The sequence below is a fragment of the Mus pahari genome, chromosome 20 (assembly GCF_900095145.1).
Source record: "Mus pahari chromosome 20, PAHARI_EIJ_v1.1, whole genome shotgun sequence".
Taxonomy (NCBI): Eukaryota; Metazoa; Chordata; class Mammalia; order Rodentia; family Muridae; genus Mus; species Mus pahari.
The window spans coordinates 23,007,246-23,028,186 of record NC_034609.1 but is presented as its reverse complement, the minus strand read 5'-3'; the positions used below and the strand labels follow the sequence as shown (position 1 = coordinate 23,028,186).

At 33.7% G+C, this 20,941-nt stretch overlaps 1 protein-coding gene across 3 annotated transcripts in view; it reads left to right on the top strand.

Annotated features, from left to right (window-relative positions):
• Cdh8 (cadherin 8) overlaps positions 1-20,941 on the top strand; it is a 395,024-nt gene that overhangs the window by 300,461 nt on the left and 73,622 nt on the right. For all 3 annotated transcript variants that reach the window (XM_021220862.2, XM_021220857.2, XM_021220861.2), the window contains exons 9-10: positions 3,362-3,483; positions 16,855-16,972. In XM_021220862.2, coding sequence (XP_021076521.1) covers positions 3,362-3,483; positions 16,855-16,972 — 240 coding nt within the window. The remainder of the gene's footprint in view (positions 1-3,361; positions 3,484-16,854; positions 16,973-20,941) is intronic.

Genomic DNA, 20,941 nt, shown 5'->3' with positions numbered 1-20,941 from the left:
TTAACACTTCTTGTGAATTCTATAGGAGGACAGACTATGAGAGAGGGACGATGTTGATGATTAGTGTAGATTTAAAGAAGGTATTATCTCTAATGGGCCTTGAGTGAAAGTCTGACATACGAAAAATACAAGAACATTCGTCTGAAAATGCAGGTGCAGGCATGGGTCAGATTTGCCGCAGACTATATGGATTCTGCATAAGTTTCTTATAATGAAAAACAAATAAAAAAGAAACAGAAACAGAAAATCTGTGATAGATATTGGACCCTTATGCTCAACTCAGAATTCCTGCAACAATAGAATATATCCATGCTGCAAGGCCAATGCCTTAGTATTAATGTAAATAACACCTTAATTGCTTTTTCAAAAAAAATGTAGCTGGAGTCCTTTCTTAGAAGGACCAAAGAATCAACAGAGAAAACAGATGAAGGCATTCAGTAATTTAAAGTGTAAGTAGTTTAACTGATATTCCCGTACTTTTTGTAAGACTGTGAGGCTACCAACTGTGTCCACTGCATTAATGTCACTTTCAGTGCAGTGGGCATGGTTTACCTTTTCCTCCTCCTCCTCCTCCTCCTTCTTCTTCTTCTTCTTCTTCTTCTTCTTCTTCTTCTTCTATTTTTTCTCTTGTACAGAATAAAGACTCTAAAATGCTAAATGAAAAGGAAAATTCTAATGTAAATCAGTAGTAGATCACATACACAAGATGTGTAAGCTATTTGTTCTGAACAGTCACACCCACAAACATGAGATTGAAATTCTTAACCTCATAATAAATTATCAATTTTGAGTACTAAGAAGAAGTTGTTTATATGTGAGTTTGCATGCAAGATGTGTACATACAACAACAAAGGGGAAGACAGCAATTACCATACTGATAGAAATGACATTGAATCTGATCCCCTGGCTTGCCTCATTGTTCCCTGCAACGGGTCAAGGCACTATGTAAGAACAAGGATAGATTTTTTGTGTACTTTCTTTACTTGATAGTGACAGACTTGGTAGTCAATATTTGACACAGTTTTGTCATCGGTGACCACTTAGTAATGAATGGCATTATTAGATCAGATACGAAAATGTCTAATTGACATTTCCTATAGCAATTTATATACAAAAGAATTGGGCTAGGGTATAAAATGAATTATCATTATAAAAATAAATGAATAACCAACAGTACTTTTCTCTTAGGACATATGGAATTAATAAAGAAAATTAATTTATTAAAGAGGTTTTTCTGTGATAAAATAGAACCATAATATAATGAACTTAAATTGTATAGCTTCCCAGGGAGGATTGTAGATTACATATGCGATTATATGAATAATAGGGGTTACAGAACTTATTAGATAGATTCAGAATGATATCTGGATTCAAACTCCAAGCACTGGTAAAACTTAAGATAAATACAACAAACATAGAAACATTTGAGGGCTTGGTAGTAATTAGGTCCCTGAAAATATGGTATGTCCTCCATATTTGGCAATACAAATGATTCATATGAAAGACCAAAATAGAATAAATGTTAATATTGTAGCAGTGTAAAATATATTCTCTAAAGTAACATAATACACATAATCCTGATGATACTGGAAATGACAAAGGCTAGAATGTACCCAAACACAAACCACAGACTCATGTCAGAAACTTGATTTCTTCTATTATATGATTTATAATAATTTCATGAATAATACATTAAATTCTAGGGTTTTAATTTCTCTGGGAAGAAAATGAGTCAAACTAGGGGCACAGGAGTGAAAGATGGGGATCTAAACATTCCTGCAAACATTATTCTTTTTATACTGCACAAGCTACTCTAAACTCATGGTCAGAGTAGAAAAGCAATATAAGCCTTTAAGGATATAGTCATTTTGCATTTAAAGTTTAACCTTTGCAGAGTTTTGTTGACTAAACAAAATACAAAATGTCAGTTTCTTCTCTTAGAGACATGTGTTAGACTGTTTTTAAAATTTGCATTACATCAAAACTAGCGAGCTACATGCTTCCTCTATGAGAGAAGAAATTAATTTGTTAGACATTAAACAACAAAATAAAAAAAAGGGCAAAACTTGGAAGTTATTTAGCGGCATCATCTTTAGTTTGAGGAAGTTGAGTTCTATAACTTACATGAGAGCAATTCCATGACGTCAGTGTCCGCTTGCCATCCTCAAATCAAATGTGAATGTAAGAGCATGCTACTACAATTAAACTGCATTTAAATTTTAAGAGCTAGCTAAGAAGCAATTGTAAATTTATAGCATGAATGGAATAATTTCTTATTGAATTTAGAAGTCATTCCTATTTTTCAAATGACGAGTATTTGAAGGTTTTAAGGAATTGTCCTCAATTGTCAAAAACAGAAATTTGTCATATCAGTTGTAGGCCTTTTTGTTCATATTGAAAAGCTAAAACATGTTTCTCAGTTTGTTACCTTATAAATATTCAGTGTCATAGTAGCATAAATAGATACTTGTCCATTTCCAATACATTCTGTATAATTTACAACAGATCAAAGATTACAACATGGTATAGTCAGAATTGAAGTAAATTGCATTTAATACTCATTAAAAAAATAAGTATTGCCTAACCCAGCAATACAGTTAAGAAATAACAAAATTGTGTATTGTGTGTGTGTGTGTGTGTGTGCATGCGCGTGCATGTGTATGTTTAAACACATGTACACATATACTTTATGTTTAATTTAAAGATCTAAGGACTTTAGATTACATATTAGATTCTCTACTATGAGAATTGACCTAGAAACATTAGAAGACTATAATCTTATTTAGATGAAATTAATTCTGAAAATGACAATAGTTGAATAAGTCAGTCTGCTGGACTTATCAAACGATATACCTAAAATGATTTTAACAAAATACAAAATTTACAGAATATATGATTCTTCATCTCAAATTTTATCTTTTCATGCTTGATTTAATTCTGCCCTTTTACCTTTTTGGTAGGCTTAATCTTAATAGATACGTACTTTGACAAATAAGTAATAGCTTTTACTGGGCACATTTTTTTCCCTTCAATGAACAGATAAATCACTGTTGTATGCAGTGTTTTCCTTTACATTTTACTTCATAAGCAAAATCTCTTTCAGCTCATTTACATATAGTCGTTTGTGGGGTCAACGCCAGAATAATAGTGTTCACAATACTAATTTATGTTGCTGTTTATTTTATGTATACCAGGTCATAACATACTTGTTCTTCTTCCTCACAATGCTGAGTTTAGACTCCATGCCATGTGAAAATATCTTATTGAAGTGAATTTACAGGAGACATAGAGAAAGAGAGAGTTGAGTTACAAGTTCAAATGAAATACCCTGAATTCTGATGTTATTTTTTCCTTCCCATAGGGAACCACAGTCAGATATCTCGAGTGCCTGTTGCTATTAAAGTGCTGGATGTCAATGACAACGCCCCTGAATTCGCATCCGAATATGAGGCATTTTTATGTGAAAATGGAAAACCCGGCCAAGTAAATATCTCCATGTTGTTAATGCTGAATATGTTTGTATACAATTGTCTCATATTTAATTAACCTGCATTACTGTGTGCATTTGCATTGGTTGGATTTACGAAGTTACAGGCATGAAACTCATCCAAATGGTAGCAGAAGGGAATATTTGTCTTTCTCAGATGTTAATTCTCTTCTTACTTATGAACAAATTGGCACATAAATGTGCAGTGATCTGCTCTCCTATGACCCCAAAGCCAAATCATTGTCTTCAAATACATCACATGTGTGTAATGACTGGGGATAGTCTTACAGTGCAGAAGTTGGAAAGAACCATCAATCGGCAAGAATCCAGTAAATAGCTCATGGGAAGCATGCATTTTTTTTGTTTTATATTGAAAAGAAGATTAACGCATAAATGTGGAATACAGAAAACCAGTAGTTTATAGAAAGCTCTGTGTAGTGATACTAGTGTCTGTACACATATATGCAATTTTAGTAAACATAATATAGATATCAATTTTTAGACATGCCCCTAAGGCATTTAAATATTTATAGTTAAGTCTCAAATTGAATTAATTGAGATAATGAAGACAAAAGTAAAGGACAGAAAACTATATAAAGTAGAACAGACAGAAATACACTCAAAATCTAAAGATAGATGCGAGAAAGAGGGGAGGGAGGGAGACAGGGCTGGAAGAACATAGGGTGGGAGGAAGGGAAGGAGAGTCAAGGCTCAGGGTGTGGGGGAAGGTAAAGTTCAAAACAAAATCCACAGAAATCACTACATTCTGAATGTCAAAATGAAACTAGCCTATGTAAAGTATTGCAAAACCAAAAATGTAATAGATTTATTTTAATGAGGTGCCGAAGTACTGTATGTTTAAGAAATTTATCATTTTTCAACTTCCTAATTTATTTCTGGATGGTGACATTTTAATTTAAATAAACAGCAGCTGACAGCATGACACTGGAGTTGTTAATCCAACTATTCTTGTGCCTCATGTGGGTGTTAGGAATTAAACTTACTATTTGCCAAGAAGCTTACCTGACAAGAGTCATTTTTTTTTTTTATCCTAAAGGAAAGAATAGGACTGCAGTTACCTAGTTCTAGTCTCTTATTTGATATTACAAATGATGAAGCGGTAATCTGCCCATGAAACAGTGGGTAAAATCTTCGAGACAATTCTGACTTATTGAAATGTTTAGCTCTTCTCTCCCTAGTCTACCAAAATGTAAAGCAAAACAAAAACAAACAAGAAAACAAACAAAAACATAAAATACACACTTCACACACAGAAAAGTTAAAATTCTCATAATAAAATAGACTTTAGTTGAATAGGCATTGTGTTCTTATCAAAACATTCTGCCTTAACAGTTTTTATTTTCATATTTCAAATCCAAAATTAGCCTTTTTCTAATTTCGTAACAGAATTGTCAAGTATGAATTATAACTTCTAAGCATCTTGATTTGTGATCCTTATTGGTAGTGTGTGTGTGTGTGTGTGTGTGTGTGTGTGTGTGTGCGTGTGTGTGTTTTCACACACTTGTGTGTATGTGCATGCGCATGTCTGCATGTGCAAATGTCAGTGATATCATTTATCCAGGGTTCTGAATTAATAGGCAGAGAGAGTTTAATCAAAATATGGCAGGTCAGGTTCAAGGGAACGGTTGCTACATGGAGCAGAAAATTGATGGGATACCAGAGCTGACTACTGATATAAGCTAGGCACTTATGTATCATACAGAATCTGTAAAATACATTAGAATTTAACTAGAACTTCATTGTTCATGCAGAACTCATCACACAAGTTCAGAGTCAATGGCATTGACACTTCACATGTTGGCCTCAATAGTGATATCGACAGGACTCTTGCTTGGATCTCTAGGAATCAGCAGTGTTACCCTGTGGAATTTGACTGTTTATAAAGTTTTAACGATTTTTTTCAGCAGTTCTACTTATCCTCAGGAAAAAAAGAAAGAAAGAAAACAAGAAGCAAACGAACAGAAACCAGTGCACTGTTTCCTCTCCTATTCTATGCAACGTCCAAATAAAAGAAAAGTTGATTCTTTGTTTTATGGTTTCTACAAATTAATAGAATGATTTATTGTGTGAACAAATGTCTTTGCTCTGTGTGTGTGTGTGTGTGTGTGTGTGTGTGTGTGTGTGTGTGTCACTGCAGTGCATCCCCTAATGAATGTGCTTTCCACATGATTACTAGAGTTTTATTTCCGTGAAAGAATCAACACTTGTTTTGCATGGCTTGGGGCCATAGAGCTAACTGGGTGTGGCATTTCTGACAGTTTTAACAATTTCTTGGATTCCCTGAATCATTTGTGTCATCCAAACTTCATATAGAATTTTTCATATAACCCTTGCCTGGTTTTTTGTTGTTGTTTCTTTTTTGTTTTTTGTTTTGTTGTTGTTTTTGTTTTTGTTTTTTGAGACAGGGTTTCTCTGTGTAGCCTTGGCTGTCCTGGAACTCACGCTGTAGACCAGGCTGGTCTCGAACTCAGAAATCCGCCTGCCTCTGCCTCCCAAGTGCTGGGATTAAAGGCAAGTGCCATCACCACCTGGCCTTGCCTAACTGTTAATGATTGACTACCTAGTTATTTCAACATTTCCCCCAAATTTTATGTTACTATGCTATATATTATGCATGTACAGAATTTGAAATAAATTCATTTCTTTTCTTTTTCTGCCTTAAAATTTTAGACAATGTCTTAGTATGAAGCCCAGAATGCCTTTGAACTCACGAGGTCACTGATACTGTCAGTGATTCTGCCTCACTCACTTGAATTGTTGTGTTAAAAACATTCACCACTATTTCCAGGCAGAATACATGTTTTGTCATCTCTCATAATACCACACAAATAGATAACTTACTTCAGGAATACAATGTTCATATCAGTGTTCATAATATCATGAAAAGTAAGTATTAAAAAAGAAGTGGTATCTTAGTATTGTTCAACAATTAAGAGTGTTGAAACCTTAGAAAGATAAAAGTCCCACTCAAATGGCTTATATTCCTGAAAGATAGAAATTTCTAGATAAATTCCTTCAAGAAATAGCTTCATCAGAGACTCGGATCCTGGAAATCTTATTAATGGTCCAGGGCTAGCTCTTAAAGAGAGTATAAAAGGCTTGGACTGAAAGGGCATATGCAGAACAATTCTAAAATTCCTCACAAAAAGGGAATCTAATGTCAATATGGAGGTAGAGAATCTATTGCAATGTATCCCTTTCAACAGAATTCAATATATCAAACTCAACCAGAATCACCTAAAAGAGAGAAAGGCTCTTTTCACTTGTCTAGGCAATCAGCACTACTCCATAATACATTGAATTAAAGGAGGTGTTACTATGTTTGTGAAGGAGAAATTGTGAATCACACCTGTTTCTATGACCTTCTTTAAATTATGAGGCAAAAGGTGGTGTTCATAAAAAAAAAAAAATGGTTCTCTCAAGAGAGCAATAATCACTGTCAGAGAGAGGCAGAAGTCATGGTCCTTCACAGAAAATCAACCCAAATACTTTTATTTTTAGAATATTTTAAATGATCCCACTAAATAACTAAATGTTAATTCAGTGTTTTGGATAGCTATTTATTCTGTTCGAGTACCATGTATGATAGATATAGGCAAGTTGTCTTATATCAAGAGTGATGCCTCTATAGAATTTAAGTCAATAAAAATGTAGTGTGGTCATCTACCAAGCAGTTGGCTCTTAATGTCATGGGAAGCATAGAAAAGATCTCTTTGTTTAAGCCTGACTAATGTCCCAGGTAAAACACAGAATGTGCATCACGCTTGAAAAAATGTTTTATAGTTCATACTTCTGACTGAGAGAATTTTTTTTCAATTTTTATTAGATATTTTCTTCATTTACATTTCAAATGCTATCCCAAAAGTCCTCTACACACTTCCCCTCTGCTCTGCTCCCCTACCCACCCACTCCCACTTCTTGGCCCTGGCGTTCCTCTGTACTGGGGCATATAAAGTTTGCAAGACCAAGGGGCCTCTATTCCCAGTGATGGCCGACTGAGAGGATTTTTGTTTGTTTTGTTTTACTTTGTTTTGGCCACTAAGTGTTCAGTGACTATCATCATTATCACAGAGTTTGGCTAAGCATGAGAAATGTTACGGAATACAGTATAAAAGAATCAGAATTTTATCATCGTAGAATTTTCTTCCAGGACATATGCATTTAACTTAGAATTTACAGATTGTCAAGAAGTTCTTTCAAACATCCAGCACACAAACTAAATGGACCTAAGGAGATAATGATACATCATGAAAAGTCTTTAGATTCTAGGATAAGTTCCAATGGGACAGAAAACATTTTGTCTGAGGAGTCAGTTGGGGATAAACTAGAATCTATCTGAAGACCCTGGGAATCGAGTCAGCAGGTTAAGGAACAGGTAACACGCGTGCAGAGACCAGTGGCTTCCTTCAGTGCACTTAACATTCCTATGTACAGAACCAAACATGGGAAAGTAATGTAGATGATCATCCACAGTTGACTAGCAAGCATTCCAGAGCTCTGTTCTGCATTATATTTTCTTAAGTAGGTTTTGGTAGGATTTTATTTAAGGTACCAGTGTCTTATATACTGTATTCAGATTAATAGAGACTTACTTCCAATATTTTTTTCAGCCCAAGGAACTAAACATGTATTCATTTTTGGAATGAGTCAAACTTTCCCTTTAAGTATTCAAAATACTTAGATGACAGGTTGGTATAGCTTTTCATTCCTTCATCCAAAAGCTTATCTTGTTCTTATAAATGAATATAATGGATTATTATTTGATTTTCGTCAACACCTATACTAATAGAGGTCTGCTGTTTAGACAGATGTCATTGTGTCTGGCTTATAATAAAAAAATATAAGAAGATAAAAAGACTTTAGCTCACCCTCACAAATATCATACATTTCTGACAAAATTGTAGCCATTTGCCATTTATTCATTACAGAAACATTATAGCTCAAAACATCATCATCCAAAAATCTGGAGAATATATAGCATAGGTGCCATAAAAAAATAGTAACAGAATTTAAGACTTAAGCTTATAATTGATTTCGTTCAGCATTGAGACATATTTCAAAGTTAATTTATCAGATATTGCTATGGAAATACTTCCTTTACTCTCAGACAGTATTCATGTTAACTTCTTCGGATAAAAATATGTTCATTTATTTATTGAACCGTAATCATTGTACATCTGTGGTATACTAATTATTACAACATCAATTGGGAAAACAACATGAAAGTGTAGAAGCACTCATGGAGTCCAATGAGGAAGACATGGTAACAGAATGAAGTGGATGAATCGCATCATTTGTGATATTTCAATTAGAATGACACATGGGTGGAAACATAACAGAGGTGAACCACAACAACAATAAATCAGGGATCTAAAGTACTGTCTGATACTTTGTTTTGTGTTGCTTTCTTTTTCTAATTTTTTGCTATTAAAGAAAATGAGAAAGGACGATATATGAAGAGGAGCTTCTAGCCAGCAATTTAAGTTAAGCAGAATTTGCAGCAAGAACTCTGCATGAAACTGAAGATATCTCAGCCTGAGAATAGGAAGCAAGGACCAGATTAGAAAGAGGTTCATGTCTGAACAGAATTTGCACACCGGTGTTTGCGAGGGGAAAACATGCTATGTTGTAATAGAAAGAGCCTTGAGGAGGCTGGGACTGCAGAGCACACTACCAATGGAAGCTATTTGCCTTATGCAGGGCATGACACATAGAGTCACTGACCATGTCGCAGACATAGTTAGTTGAAGAGTTTAGCACTTGCATCCATAACATAGCTATGAATGTCATATGAAATCACAAGACTTTAGTGACTGACCAGGAATTTGACATTGGAGAGGAGGCTGGTCTGAAACTCACAGAATTCCACCTGCCTCTGTGTTGGGATTGAAGGCATGCAGCACCACACATTTCAAAAAAAAAAAAAAAAAGTTTTATGATGCAACAGAAATGGTCCAAATTCAGCTCCTGAAGGTGTCAAACCTCCACAATTTCTAGAGATTTATTGTACTTCCCAAGGAAGAAGAATTTTGAAAGTTTGAGAGTATCCAAAGTAACTCTTGAAAATGCAGTCAAGAGAATAATAAGATCCTGAATAAAAGTGAGCAACACTACCAAAGGAGAAAACATATTTCAACTCCTGATGAAAAAAATAACATATTTTACTTAAATGCACTTTATGAAACCTTGGATATAAAGAAAGAAACCTAAATATGAAAAGTAAAGATAATTATTCTTTATAAACTTAGCAAAGAATGAGTCTGTAACATTGTTCATTTGTTTTCAGTTTCGGAACTCTCTCTCTCTCTCTCTCTCTCTCTCTCTCTCTCTCTCTCTCTCTCTCTTCTCTCTAAAATGAGGTTGTTTTATAGCACCGATGAAGCAGTTGGTATAGGAGATTTTATTTTAACTGGTCTATCAGAAGCCCTGTCCCCCTTTTGATCTATCTGCATGCACAAGTGGGAGGCAGGAATGATTTGAACCAGAGGAACTTGATGACCTCAACAGAATATGATAAATATTCTTTTTCACTTGATTTGGGGTAGAATAATAAAATGGTTAGTTAATGGAATTTATAAAACCATATATGGAGAAGCTATATTTAGAAAACTTTTTAAGAGGGTTATTTACAGGAATATGTATTATAGAACACAATTTTGAGAGAATGAAAATACTGATAAAATATAATTTAAAGCCATGAAGTTGAATAATCCAAATGTCAACTTTAAGACATTTACCAGTGTTGTGACTTGATATTAAGGAATGGAACTTAATTTAAGCTATTAAATTACCATACCTTAGAAAGCCCTATGTGTGAAGATATTAATATATTCACATGTGTGTGTGTATGAGAGAGAGAGAGAGAGAGAGAGAGAGAGAGAGAGAGAGAGGAGTATGTTGTCCTCCTTCCCAGTTTCCACATGTAAACCCTGCATTCTATCTCACTGCCTCTATGATGGTGCTCCCTCATCCACGTACCCACTCTAGCCTCACTGCCCTAGCATTCCCCTACACTGGGGCACCAAGCCTCCACAGGCCCAAGGTCCTCTTCTCCCATTGATGTCAGATAAGGCAATCATCTTCTATATATGCAGCATAGACTTTCTACTAAAGACAGAAATTGGATTAAAATGGAACTAGAGGTATTGGAAAGATGGAGAAAGTAATGGCTGCATTTCTATAGCTTTCAAGTGATGTGACATAACACCTTCTTGCAGAGGATAAGAAAGAACTTGTAAAGTAGCATAATAATCTGTGGTGTGTGTGTGTGTGTGTGTGTGTGTGTATCCGTGTTTGTATGTTTTTGTGTATGTTTCTGTATATGGTCAAGAAACACTGAAATAAACAAAATTCAAGATCAATAACTTAAGAACATTTAGTTTAATTACATACTTTTCATATTTATGTAGGCACATGAATTTTCAGATGGGTGGTATATAGTACATGGCTCAATAACTCATTTTTGACTCTAAATTCTTGTAAGTTTCTATCAAAATGATATAGATAAAATTAATGACTCCAGGATCCACACTGAATGCATGACATTTTTAAGAATAAACAATCAGTTCAGCTTAGAAACTACTGTTTGCAAGAGCAAGCAGGAGATAGCATATAAAACTATCTGAATATAAGAGACATGGTTGAAAAGGGGATTGTGACTTCAAGCCAAAGAAGAGGGCTAAGTTTATCTTTAAATGAATCCCAACTACTTCAAGATCCATAATTTTCTATAACAAGGTGGAATGATTTGTTTTTAGTATTGATCATTTCTGGAGGGCATAAAAATATATAGGAGATATATTGAGTCATCAAAACAACACAGGAAACTAAACATAAACCCAATATATCTAAACATTCCATGCAGAAAACAACATTTATACTGCTTTGTATTAGTGTAGTGTCAGTGAAAATGGGAACGCTGAGATTAATAGTGGGAGGAGTGGTTAGGTATTTCATAGTGGATTTCTGAAGGTCCAAATCCCACATATTTATCTGTTCCCTGTGTCCTTCCTGGAGCTCATTCCTTCATGCTGTGTGTTCTAAAGAGGCACGTGGCATGTTGGAAACAAAGGGTGTTTCTAGTTAAAACAGTGACACAAGAAGCCATTGTGGATAGGAAAGAAAATATAATCCTGACTACAACTCAATGACTAAACAATTTACTCATAAATTCTATTAGTATCTTACACCTGGGCTCTATCAACTAGTTTTGACACAATTGGGTTATTTTCTAGACTTTCTTGGGTTTATTTTATCTAGTATTTATATATCTTCCGTTTTTCAGTAAATAATAATTATTTTAAGTTCATTTTCATGAAAAAATCTCTAGGAACATAATTTCCCACTTTTTTGTTTGATTATGGACAACATAGATAAATGATTAAAAAACATATTTTAATCCTAATTTATACATATCAATTAGTAAGTCCAAATAATTTTAACTTTTAGTAGAGATATGTATACTAAAGTCTGATCAGTTGTTCATTTCTTCAAATTAAGTTATAAACTACTGCTGTAAGAAATAGACAAAAGCTGTTCTATAAGTACTGCCAGAGATCGAACAGGGAAAAGGGAGGCAGAGCTAAAAGTTGGAGAGGCAGAGCAGATGGGAGAGACAGAGGAGAAGCCAAGGTAGAGTCAGACAGACAGACAGGAAGAAGATCCTGAACCCATGTGGTTTTAATAGCCACAGGTAGTTATGAATATCATATAGGGATAGAATAATTGGGATAACTTATCTGATCTAGGTGAGCAATTTGTATCATTTTCAATTTGCTCTGAAATTGTTATATGGGCATCTTATGCATTAAGAATTTATTCATATAAATCTGGCTGGTTCTTTATAAGAAAAGAAATAGACAAAAACTGCTGCTATAAGAGATGGACATTATTCTTTCAGGAGAGTTAATATTTATAGCTTGAATGAAACTGACAATAGTAGAAGAATAAATGGAAGTAAGAAATTGCTCTATTCTTCCATTTTATAAAATTTTTCTTTCATTGACCATTGATTTATAGTCACCTTCTATTTAATATTTTTAGGAGAAGTTAAAATGTAACAAAAGGGACATTTTGGAGTCACTGTTTCAGTCGCATATGCTTATTGGTTATCATTATATAGTTTTCCTAGAGATTATACACATATGCTCTATATGTATATACATATTTATTACTGACGTCCTGGAGAATATTTTGAAAGTTACAACACATGAGTACTTTCTCACCTTCTTTCCACAGCTATGATTATCAACATTAATTTGATTGTGAATTTTAAGCTTCAGAATCACTAGAGGACTATAATACTTTTGAAACCAAGAACATCAGCAATAAAGACACATATCTCGCCTTCCATTTGCCAGCATATTAGAAATCCATACCCAAATTTACTGAAATAGAGAGAGAGATAAAATGTGAAAGTCAATGAACTTTGAATTGACCTTGAATGCTGAAAAGAATGTAGTGTTTAATGAGAAATGTTAAAGATAAGTCATAAGGTTATTTTTATGTGTTTGTGCTAATAAATTTTCTAAGGTTTATTTCTTAGGACATTATACATATTAACAAGGATGAGAAAAATATGTCTGAAATTACTTATTTATTCATCTGTCCTTTAATTTACGTCTCCAATTCATGTTAGTAGTTACTAGCTACTGCATGCCAGACAAGTTACAATAGAAGAAAGAGGAGAGAATTTCACTGACTGTCATCTTTCAAGACCTAAGAATAGACTGATGATTAACAAATACAAGAACTTACTGGAAATCTTCTAATTGATCACATGATAGCCTTGTTAACAGATCTGAGATTCAAAATGCAAATTATTGCAAAATAAATTTTTAATAAAAATTACAAGAATTCCATGCAAATTTAGAAGGATGTATAATCTAATAATTTATAGAACCAGAATTATGTTATATTATCAACTTTTTTTGTTTCTTTCTTGAAAATGTTCTTTGAAAAGTTTTTAGAAACATCTGACCAGGTATGGTGGCCCACGCCTTTAATCCCAGCACTTGGGAGGCAGAGGCAGGCAGATTTCTGAGTTTGAGGTCAACCTGGTCTACAAAGTGAATTCCAGGACAGCCAGGGCTATACAGAGAAACCCTGTCTCAAAAAACAAATAAACAAACAACCCCCCTAAAAAAACAAAGAAAAAAAACAAGAAATGTCTCTACATTTCAAAATTTAATGGTGGCCCTAAAATGCATTGCCTTAATATTACTTCAAATAGTCTGCTTTCCCCTTTCTTTTTTTAAAACAGAGATGCACTAATCCTTTGCAGTCTCCACTGAAACCGAATACATTTCATAAAAATTGCTAAACCTTAGCTATCTTAATTGGATAGTTGCTGTACAAATAGAAGGGAAGGTATCTAAACTGAAAGCTAGGTACACATTCTTCATCTGTAAAGTCTCTGGACATTTTTACAAATTTCAATGAAGGATTAATTATTTAAATAGCTACAGAGCTTATAAGACCTCACAGTAGAAAATCTGAGATTTCAACATGCCTTCTCTGCTCTTTCTCTGTAGTTTACTCCCTTGAATGCATTCTTTTCCTTCCACTGTTTAAAATTCAGACGTTATTAACACCATTGAAAACTTAAATTTTCTTAATATAGGTATCTTAATGTATTTTAGTGACACAATGCCCTTCAAATTATTTACCCAGATCGACATTTAGATAAAATGTTAGCAGTCATCTGCATTAAAATAAAATGAAGTTTTGAATATAGTTTAACCAAAAATGTTAACCACAGCCAATTTATGGGATAATGTTAAGTCAATTAGAGTCACCATTTTGATTACTTCCTTTCCAACATGTCTTAACATTATTGATTCTTAAAACAAAACTTATTCCTAACTAATGATTAGACCCATGAATGCCACTATTTTCTGCCTTGGAAATGGTTTGAAAAATAAATGGTTTCAGACTTGAACCTGTATCAGAATCACTTCGATTGTGGGACCTTCGTATTGACATGCCCTGCCCTGACACTTTCTGGTTTGACAGTGGGAGGGTAAGAGGTCTAATGCGTCCTGGTTGATGTAAGTGATGGAAAAAGCATGCTTCATTTCCAGTATGATGTTCAGACAAAAGTTATGAGACATGGTGTGGTAAGTACCTGTATGTCTTTACACATGCAAAAAATTATGGATTGTGCACATTGCTTTCAACATGGTGGATTCACTAATCAAATAACTCTTACATAGATAATTTCATCAGCACGTATGAACCAACACATTCACATTATATATAAATGATAGGAAATTTATCTATGTATACCTTTTAAATGCCCTGTTTTATGACTGAGCTTCATGCCAGATTATAAAGAATTTATCTGTTCCACTGTTTCATTCTTCATATACCACATGTATAGTGAAGTATGGAACCTGGCAACAGAAGGTCTGTGGTGACAAGAATGGATAGATAGGGGAAAGGATGGCACATCTGATTCAAAGGGGACCTCTGTCATTCCTTGATTTTATAACAGGAGGTTCTGACAGAGCTGTCCCTAACTAAAGGTGTCTGTTCCTACTTGTCTCTTAAATAGCTATACATCTGTATTGCTCTGAAGAGTTGTGTACATTAAACATCTTACCTTGGCCTTTCATTCTAATTTATATTTATAAAATTATGTCCGTAGAGTTTCTCCATGCTTTTAAATGCTGAAACACACATGCTATGTGTTTAACAACAATAAATATAATTTCTTTCTTTTCAAATCTAGTTAGAGTTAGATTGATTCCCTCTTGGAGTAGCAAAAGTTTTCAAATTCCTAGGAATCATGTCTCCAATGAGAAGCAGTGTGCATAACTAAAACAATAGTACTAATCAGGAACAACATCTCACTTGGCATTTCATAAGAATATTATGTGAATTAACAAAAAAAAATCAATTTACCCATGAGAAAACACTCTTGTCTTTTACACATTAATGGAAACTAAGTTTTAGAATGTGTCGAACTACTCTCTTAAAGAAGGAACACTAAAACTGACTTTAGTGTGGAAAATTCAATTCAAGAAAAATCCTATTGATTGACTTAAGTTTAAGGATTGCCAGCTTACAGGTAACCTGTATTTACAGTTACTTTGTGTCATAGGGTCACTCAAACTGACTGCAATTATAATAAGTTCTAGAATGTAATTAGACATATTTCCTAACAAAATTTAAACATAATGTAAACACTAATTGTTAACTATTATATTTCCAAGTATATTCTAATGATAGGATGCAAAAACTCAATCATATGTAAGTTATAAATTTATGGTTCATCAATTTGTACAAGTCATATGTCACAAGAAAATAGTGATCTATGAATAAACATGATTTTTTTCTTTTCTGAAAATTCCAAAGTTCAATGCAGTATTTACATTCACACATACACAAAGTATTTAGAGTCATTGTCATCATATACTCTACCCTTTATCATTATAGATTATTTCCTTGTTTCCACAGTTTTGTTATATCTATCATCACCTTGGCTGCCATGATTCATTCATGTAGTAATCATATGATAGCTATTTATATTAGAAATATAAGCCCTTGTATTTTTACTACGGGAGGTCTTGTCCAATGTTTCACATTGAAGTCATAAGCATCATAGAATTAAGATAGTTTCTATCATCCTAGGAAACAACATGGCATTTAGTTAGTGTTGCTTTTGCCAAGGAAACTCGCACATTCAGTGTAGGATTCCAAAACACTATGTCAATCTAAACAGTTCTCTGCCCAGTAGTCATCCCTATTGTCTATTCATCTCAGGATAAGATCCTAAGCATTGTTTTCACATAGTATCCACTAGCCTTAAAAAACAGGTTGCATTACTGGAAGAGAACACATACAACTCCTCAACAAGGTTTCTTCCAGGGAGCTTTGTTTGAGGGAAGCTCTGTCTGGCAGCCACACATACCCTGATGGGTAAAGAAGAGCTGCGAGGATTCAAGGTTTAAATCATGCTTCCATGATCCTCCCAAAAGCCCTCTCCAATCCCTGTAACAGTTCCAAATCTCATTCTAGATGCCCGTAAATATACAAATTGGAAAGAAACCTGTAATTGTCCCGTGGAGTTTTCAAATACACTTAACTTTGCTATTTCAAGCCACAGACACCAAATGGAAACTAAGGTAATGCTCTTAATTTTCATCAATTTATCACAGCTGAGGTTTTAAAGTGATGGATTTTGCTCCAAAGCCTTGGCACGAAGTATCCATGGTAATTTAAAGAGCTGAAAATGAGTCTTTGGCCTAACGTACCAGACCACAAAAGGGATCTCACTGAAATATTACAGGTAATGGGAGCCCTCTAAATTGATCAGAAATGCTGATGATGGTTTTATATTACAGGTCATTCAAACAGTAAGCGCCATGGACAAAGACGATCCCAAAAATGGACATTTTTTCTTGTACAGTCTTCTTCCAGAAATGGTCAACAACCCAAATTTCACCATCAAGAAAAATGAAGGTAATATGTTAGGACTTTGAAATGATGCAGGGTGGAAACTGGGAGATGACATGCAGTTTCCAAAACAATAATGGAAAATATGATTAAATTATTTTTTTGTTCACTCATGAGTAGCTGAAAGCCAGTTTATCAGCTGTTTGGCAAGGTAATTACATCACTTCCTCTTTCTAATACAGATGTTACAGATAAGAAAACTGCTAATGAAAATTAATGGTACCCAAGGGAGTACTTTCCTTGACAAGTAAGAAGTTCCACTTACCTCCCCCTAAATGTTTCCAAGAAGTCTGAGATCCTGAGATATCTGTTACTGAAGGAACTATTTAGCACTTTGTAGTTGTTAACTTTTAATTGTCTGTTTACTAAGTCTTTAGGGAAAGTCTATTTTAATTTTGCCTGGATTGTGGGTACACAGTAGAGGTATTTGTTTTAATCCTGTATCAACCTTAATAATAGCAATTAGTTCCTAAAAACCTTCTTGAAGGATATTCCGTATCAGTAGTGTTTGGAAAGTAATACAAATTAATTTTATTTCTATGTCTCTTAGTTACAGAGAATATTTAATCCAGTCTGTTATTCTTGAGAACCTTCTTTATATGGCTACTGTTCCTTAAGTGTGGTGCATTGTAATCACAGACTGTAGTTCAACCATTAAGACATTAATTTCATGAGTATATTCACATTTATTCAGATACCATATTTTAAAGAACTGTAACTTTATTTTGGCTCTAATATATTTATCTTAGTAATAACTAAAAAGATTGTTAGTATTGTCTGGGTCAGTTTTCTGTTTTTTGTTGTTTCTTTGCTTTCTAAAATGCTTAGGCATTTCTTTGCTTTCTAAAATGCACAATATAGAATTTGTACTCAATTAGCACAGAAAACTTTGGGGCATGTTAACTGTTTGGGATATGGCTGTCTCAGTTTGTAGGAGGTTAATGTCTTTTAAGAAAATTCTGTTATGAAATAAAACATCATTTTATGGTTCATGTTAAATGTATCATGGCCTTGCCTTTCACTGTAATGTTACTTAGCTCTTAGAGGATGCTTTGATAAAATGTAGATGCATCATAGAAAAGGAAGCAAGAAGGTCATTATACAGACATTATTTACCTAGCCTGCTTCCATTATTGTGAACATTAAAGTGACAACATTCCATTCCATCTCCCTAAAGATGGAATCCTTACATGTTAGTCACCCCAATAAGAAACTCTCAACCAATAACATTATTTTTGTTCTTTTTATGAAGGTAAGCAGAACTTATCTTTTATGGGAATCTCATGTATATAGCTATGCTCAAAGCCCATTGATAAACCCCAAACTTATGATAATATACAATAATGTGGTCCCTGCTTATTTGATTCTGATCTTATTTGTATCTAGATTGTAGTAGTATAAAATACCCCTCATTTAAAAAGTCGAATGAAGTAATATGTCCTCATTTGCCATATCCAGATATCTTTATTTTCCCTACCCAGTCCATAATTTTAAGACTTGCCATTTTATAGTTGTGATCCTGGAAGACACACATAACACAAGTGTTAGGTGAACGGGAAGGCAATTTACTGGATTCCAGAGGAAGTTTAATTCTAGCCTCTATTTTAAATGATAATACTTCTTAAAGGAATGTGTCATTTGATAATGGATTTCATATGTTTTCTCTGAAATGTTGAAACTTGTAGAAAAAAATGCATAGGGAATTCTCTGTCATAAATTTCAAGAAGCTCTAAACAGAATATTTAAAGTTGCATGGATTGTCTGTTTTGCTTTGCTTCTAGAAAATAGAAGCCCAAGCGTTGGCCTATCTCCCAGGTCTGAAAACAACTCTGGGTGTTACACAGTGACTCAGGATTTAAAAAGGCATTTCGTACACAACAATTTTTCATTTTAAATCATATAGTCATTTGTTTTGCAAATAGTGACTGGGAAATTTGTTATTCCAAGGGGAAATATTTTTATTAAAGTGGAAGAAGCTGCTGTTCTTATTTATGTCTGCAAAACACCATAAACTAGGACTGTCCTATAGAACGTAGGGTATTTGTTCACTGTGATTCTGGATTCAGGATCCAAACATTCAACAAACCCTCATAAAATAAATCATGAACCTGAGGCGTTTAGATTATATATGTAAAGTTTATATTCTTTTTGCCTTTGCCTAGATTATAAATTCATAGACTTTGCTACATAGGCTAATACTGCTTTGCTGTATCAACAGTTATTGTGAAAATAAGATGTCTTAATAATATACAGAAGCAAATGAAATAATCAAAATATTTGTCAATTTTAAAATGTTTGCATAGTTGTATGGATATATGGTAGATAGACACATAGATTATAAAAGTTAGTACATAGATAATCTGTGAGTATTTTCACTGTTAATGATGCTTGTGAGAATGCAAAGGTAATGGTGATATTTTTACGTTATTACCTAATGTGATATCTTTAATGTTGTTAGCATAAGATAAAATCAAATGCTCTAATTATATTTATAGCTAGTAATCATTTATTTTGTCCATCATTTGTCCATTTAAATGACTAGAAATTCATGCTTCTCAACTGAGATAACTTACAGATTTAAGTCTCTGAGAATAAACCATCGTAAATTTTTGTAATATCCAATATATCCAAATCTACACTTGATGAATGAAATAATTTCTCAATTATTTGATCTTCAGAAAATACTTGCTTGTCTAAGAAACATGCCTTTCAACTCAGAATTCCCATGATCTTTCTTAAGTAGATAGGTCTTCCTGCAATTTTTCCTCCATGAATTCATAATCAAAGACAAAATGAAATAGAAATGGATTGTGTCTTTTATACTACACAGTTGAATGACTTCATAAATAATCCTTCCACTAAGTATATAGGAATAATATTTATACCATAATAAGATGGCAGCTTTCAATATGGAGGAAGGGAACACAGAAGGTCAAATATGAAAATACAATATGTTATGCACACCTAAAATGCAGAGCACCATGAATTTTTTAATTTGGTAGTATAGACATTGTTTTCTTCATATTTTATTTGGGTGAATTTATAAACAAAGAGTTTGCTGACTACATTTCAGTATTGTCTTCTATTCTAACTGTGAAAATGGAAAATACACAACCATTCAATGTATGAAGAGAAGGGAGATAAATGGACCTTTTACAGATACTGAAATATCTTGATTGCAGGAAATTTGAGGTCTGCAGAAGCTGATCTCCCCCAGCCTACACATTCTAGGTAAAATAATTTTTGATTGGATTTGTAACATCTTTGGTTGCTGAAAAGGGAACTTCAGTGGCTCATAATAAAATACAGAGATGACTTAACCCAGGGAAATGTAGAAAGTGAAGTTCTCTTGTTTAAAGAAAGCCTATGAGAGGAAAATACACACTACCCCTAAACTTAGGTTTTTCCTTGGTTATGGTTGAGAAAATCTAGCAAAAAATCATCTCAAAAGAAGTTGGCTTCCCTCCCCTTGGAAATCTTTGAGTTAACCCTAATCTGACTGATAAGATACCCACTCTAGGGATGTCATTGAATCCTGGTGAGAAAGCATTAGAGTAGTATATATGAGACCATGAAGTCAAACACAAGAATAAGTACCTGTTTTCTCAACAAATGATTTTGCTAATGTAAATGACTGGGAATGTTAATTGAGCATTTGAGTAAACATGCCTTCCTTGCATTACTTTAATGATTATAAAATATTTACTTGTAAAGATTGTAAGGCATATTTTGACTTCAGAATTCTATCTCAACTTAAAGTTGGCCTACTTCAAATATATATGTTTTATATATTTTATACTATGAAAATATCCACCGTAGGAATATTATTTCTATAGGTAGTTTACTGTGAGATCAAGTTTGCTAATCTGCAACACCAGGATAACAGTTCCAAGCTCCCACTGCCCACTGTGCTGCGATGGAGAACATATATATATATATATATATATATATATATATATATATATATATATATAT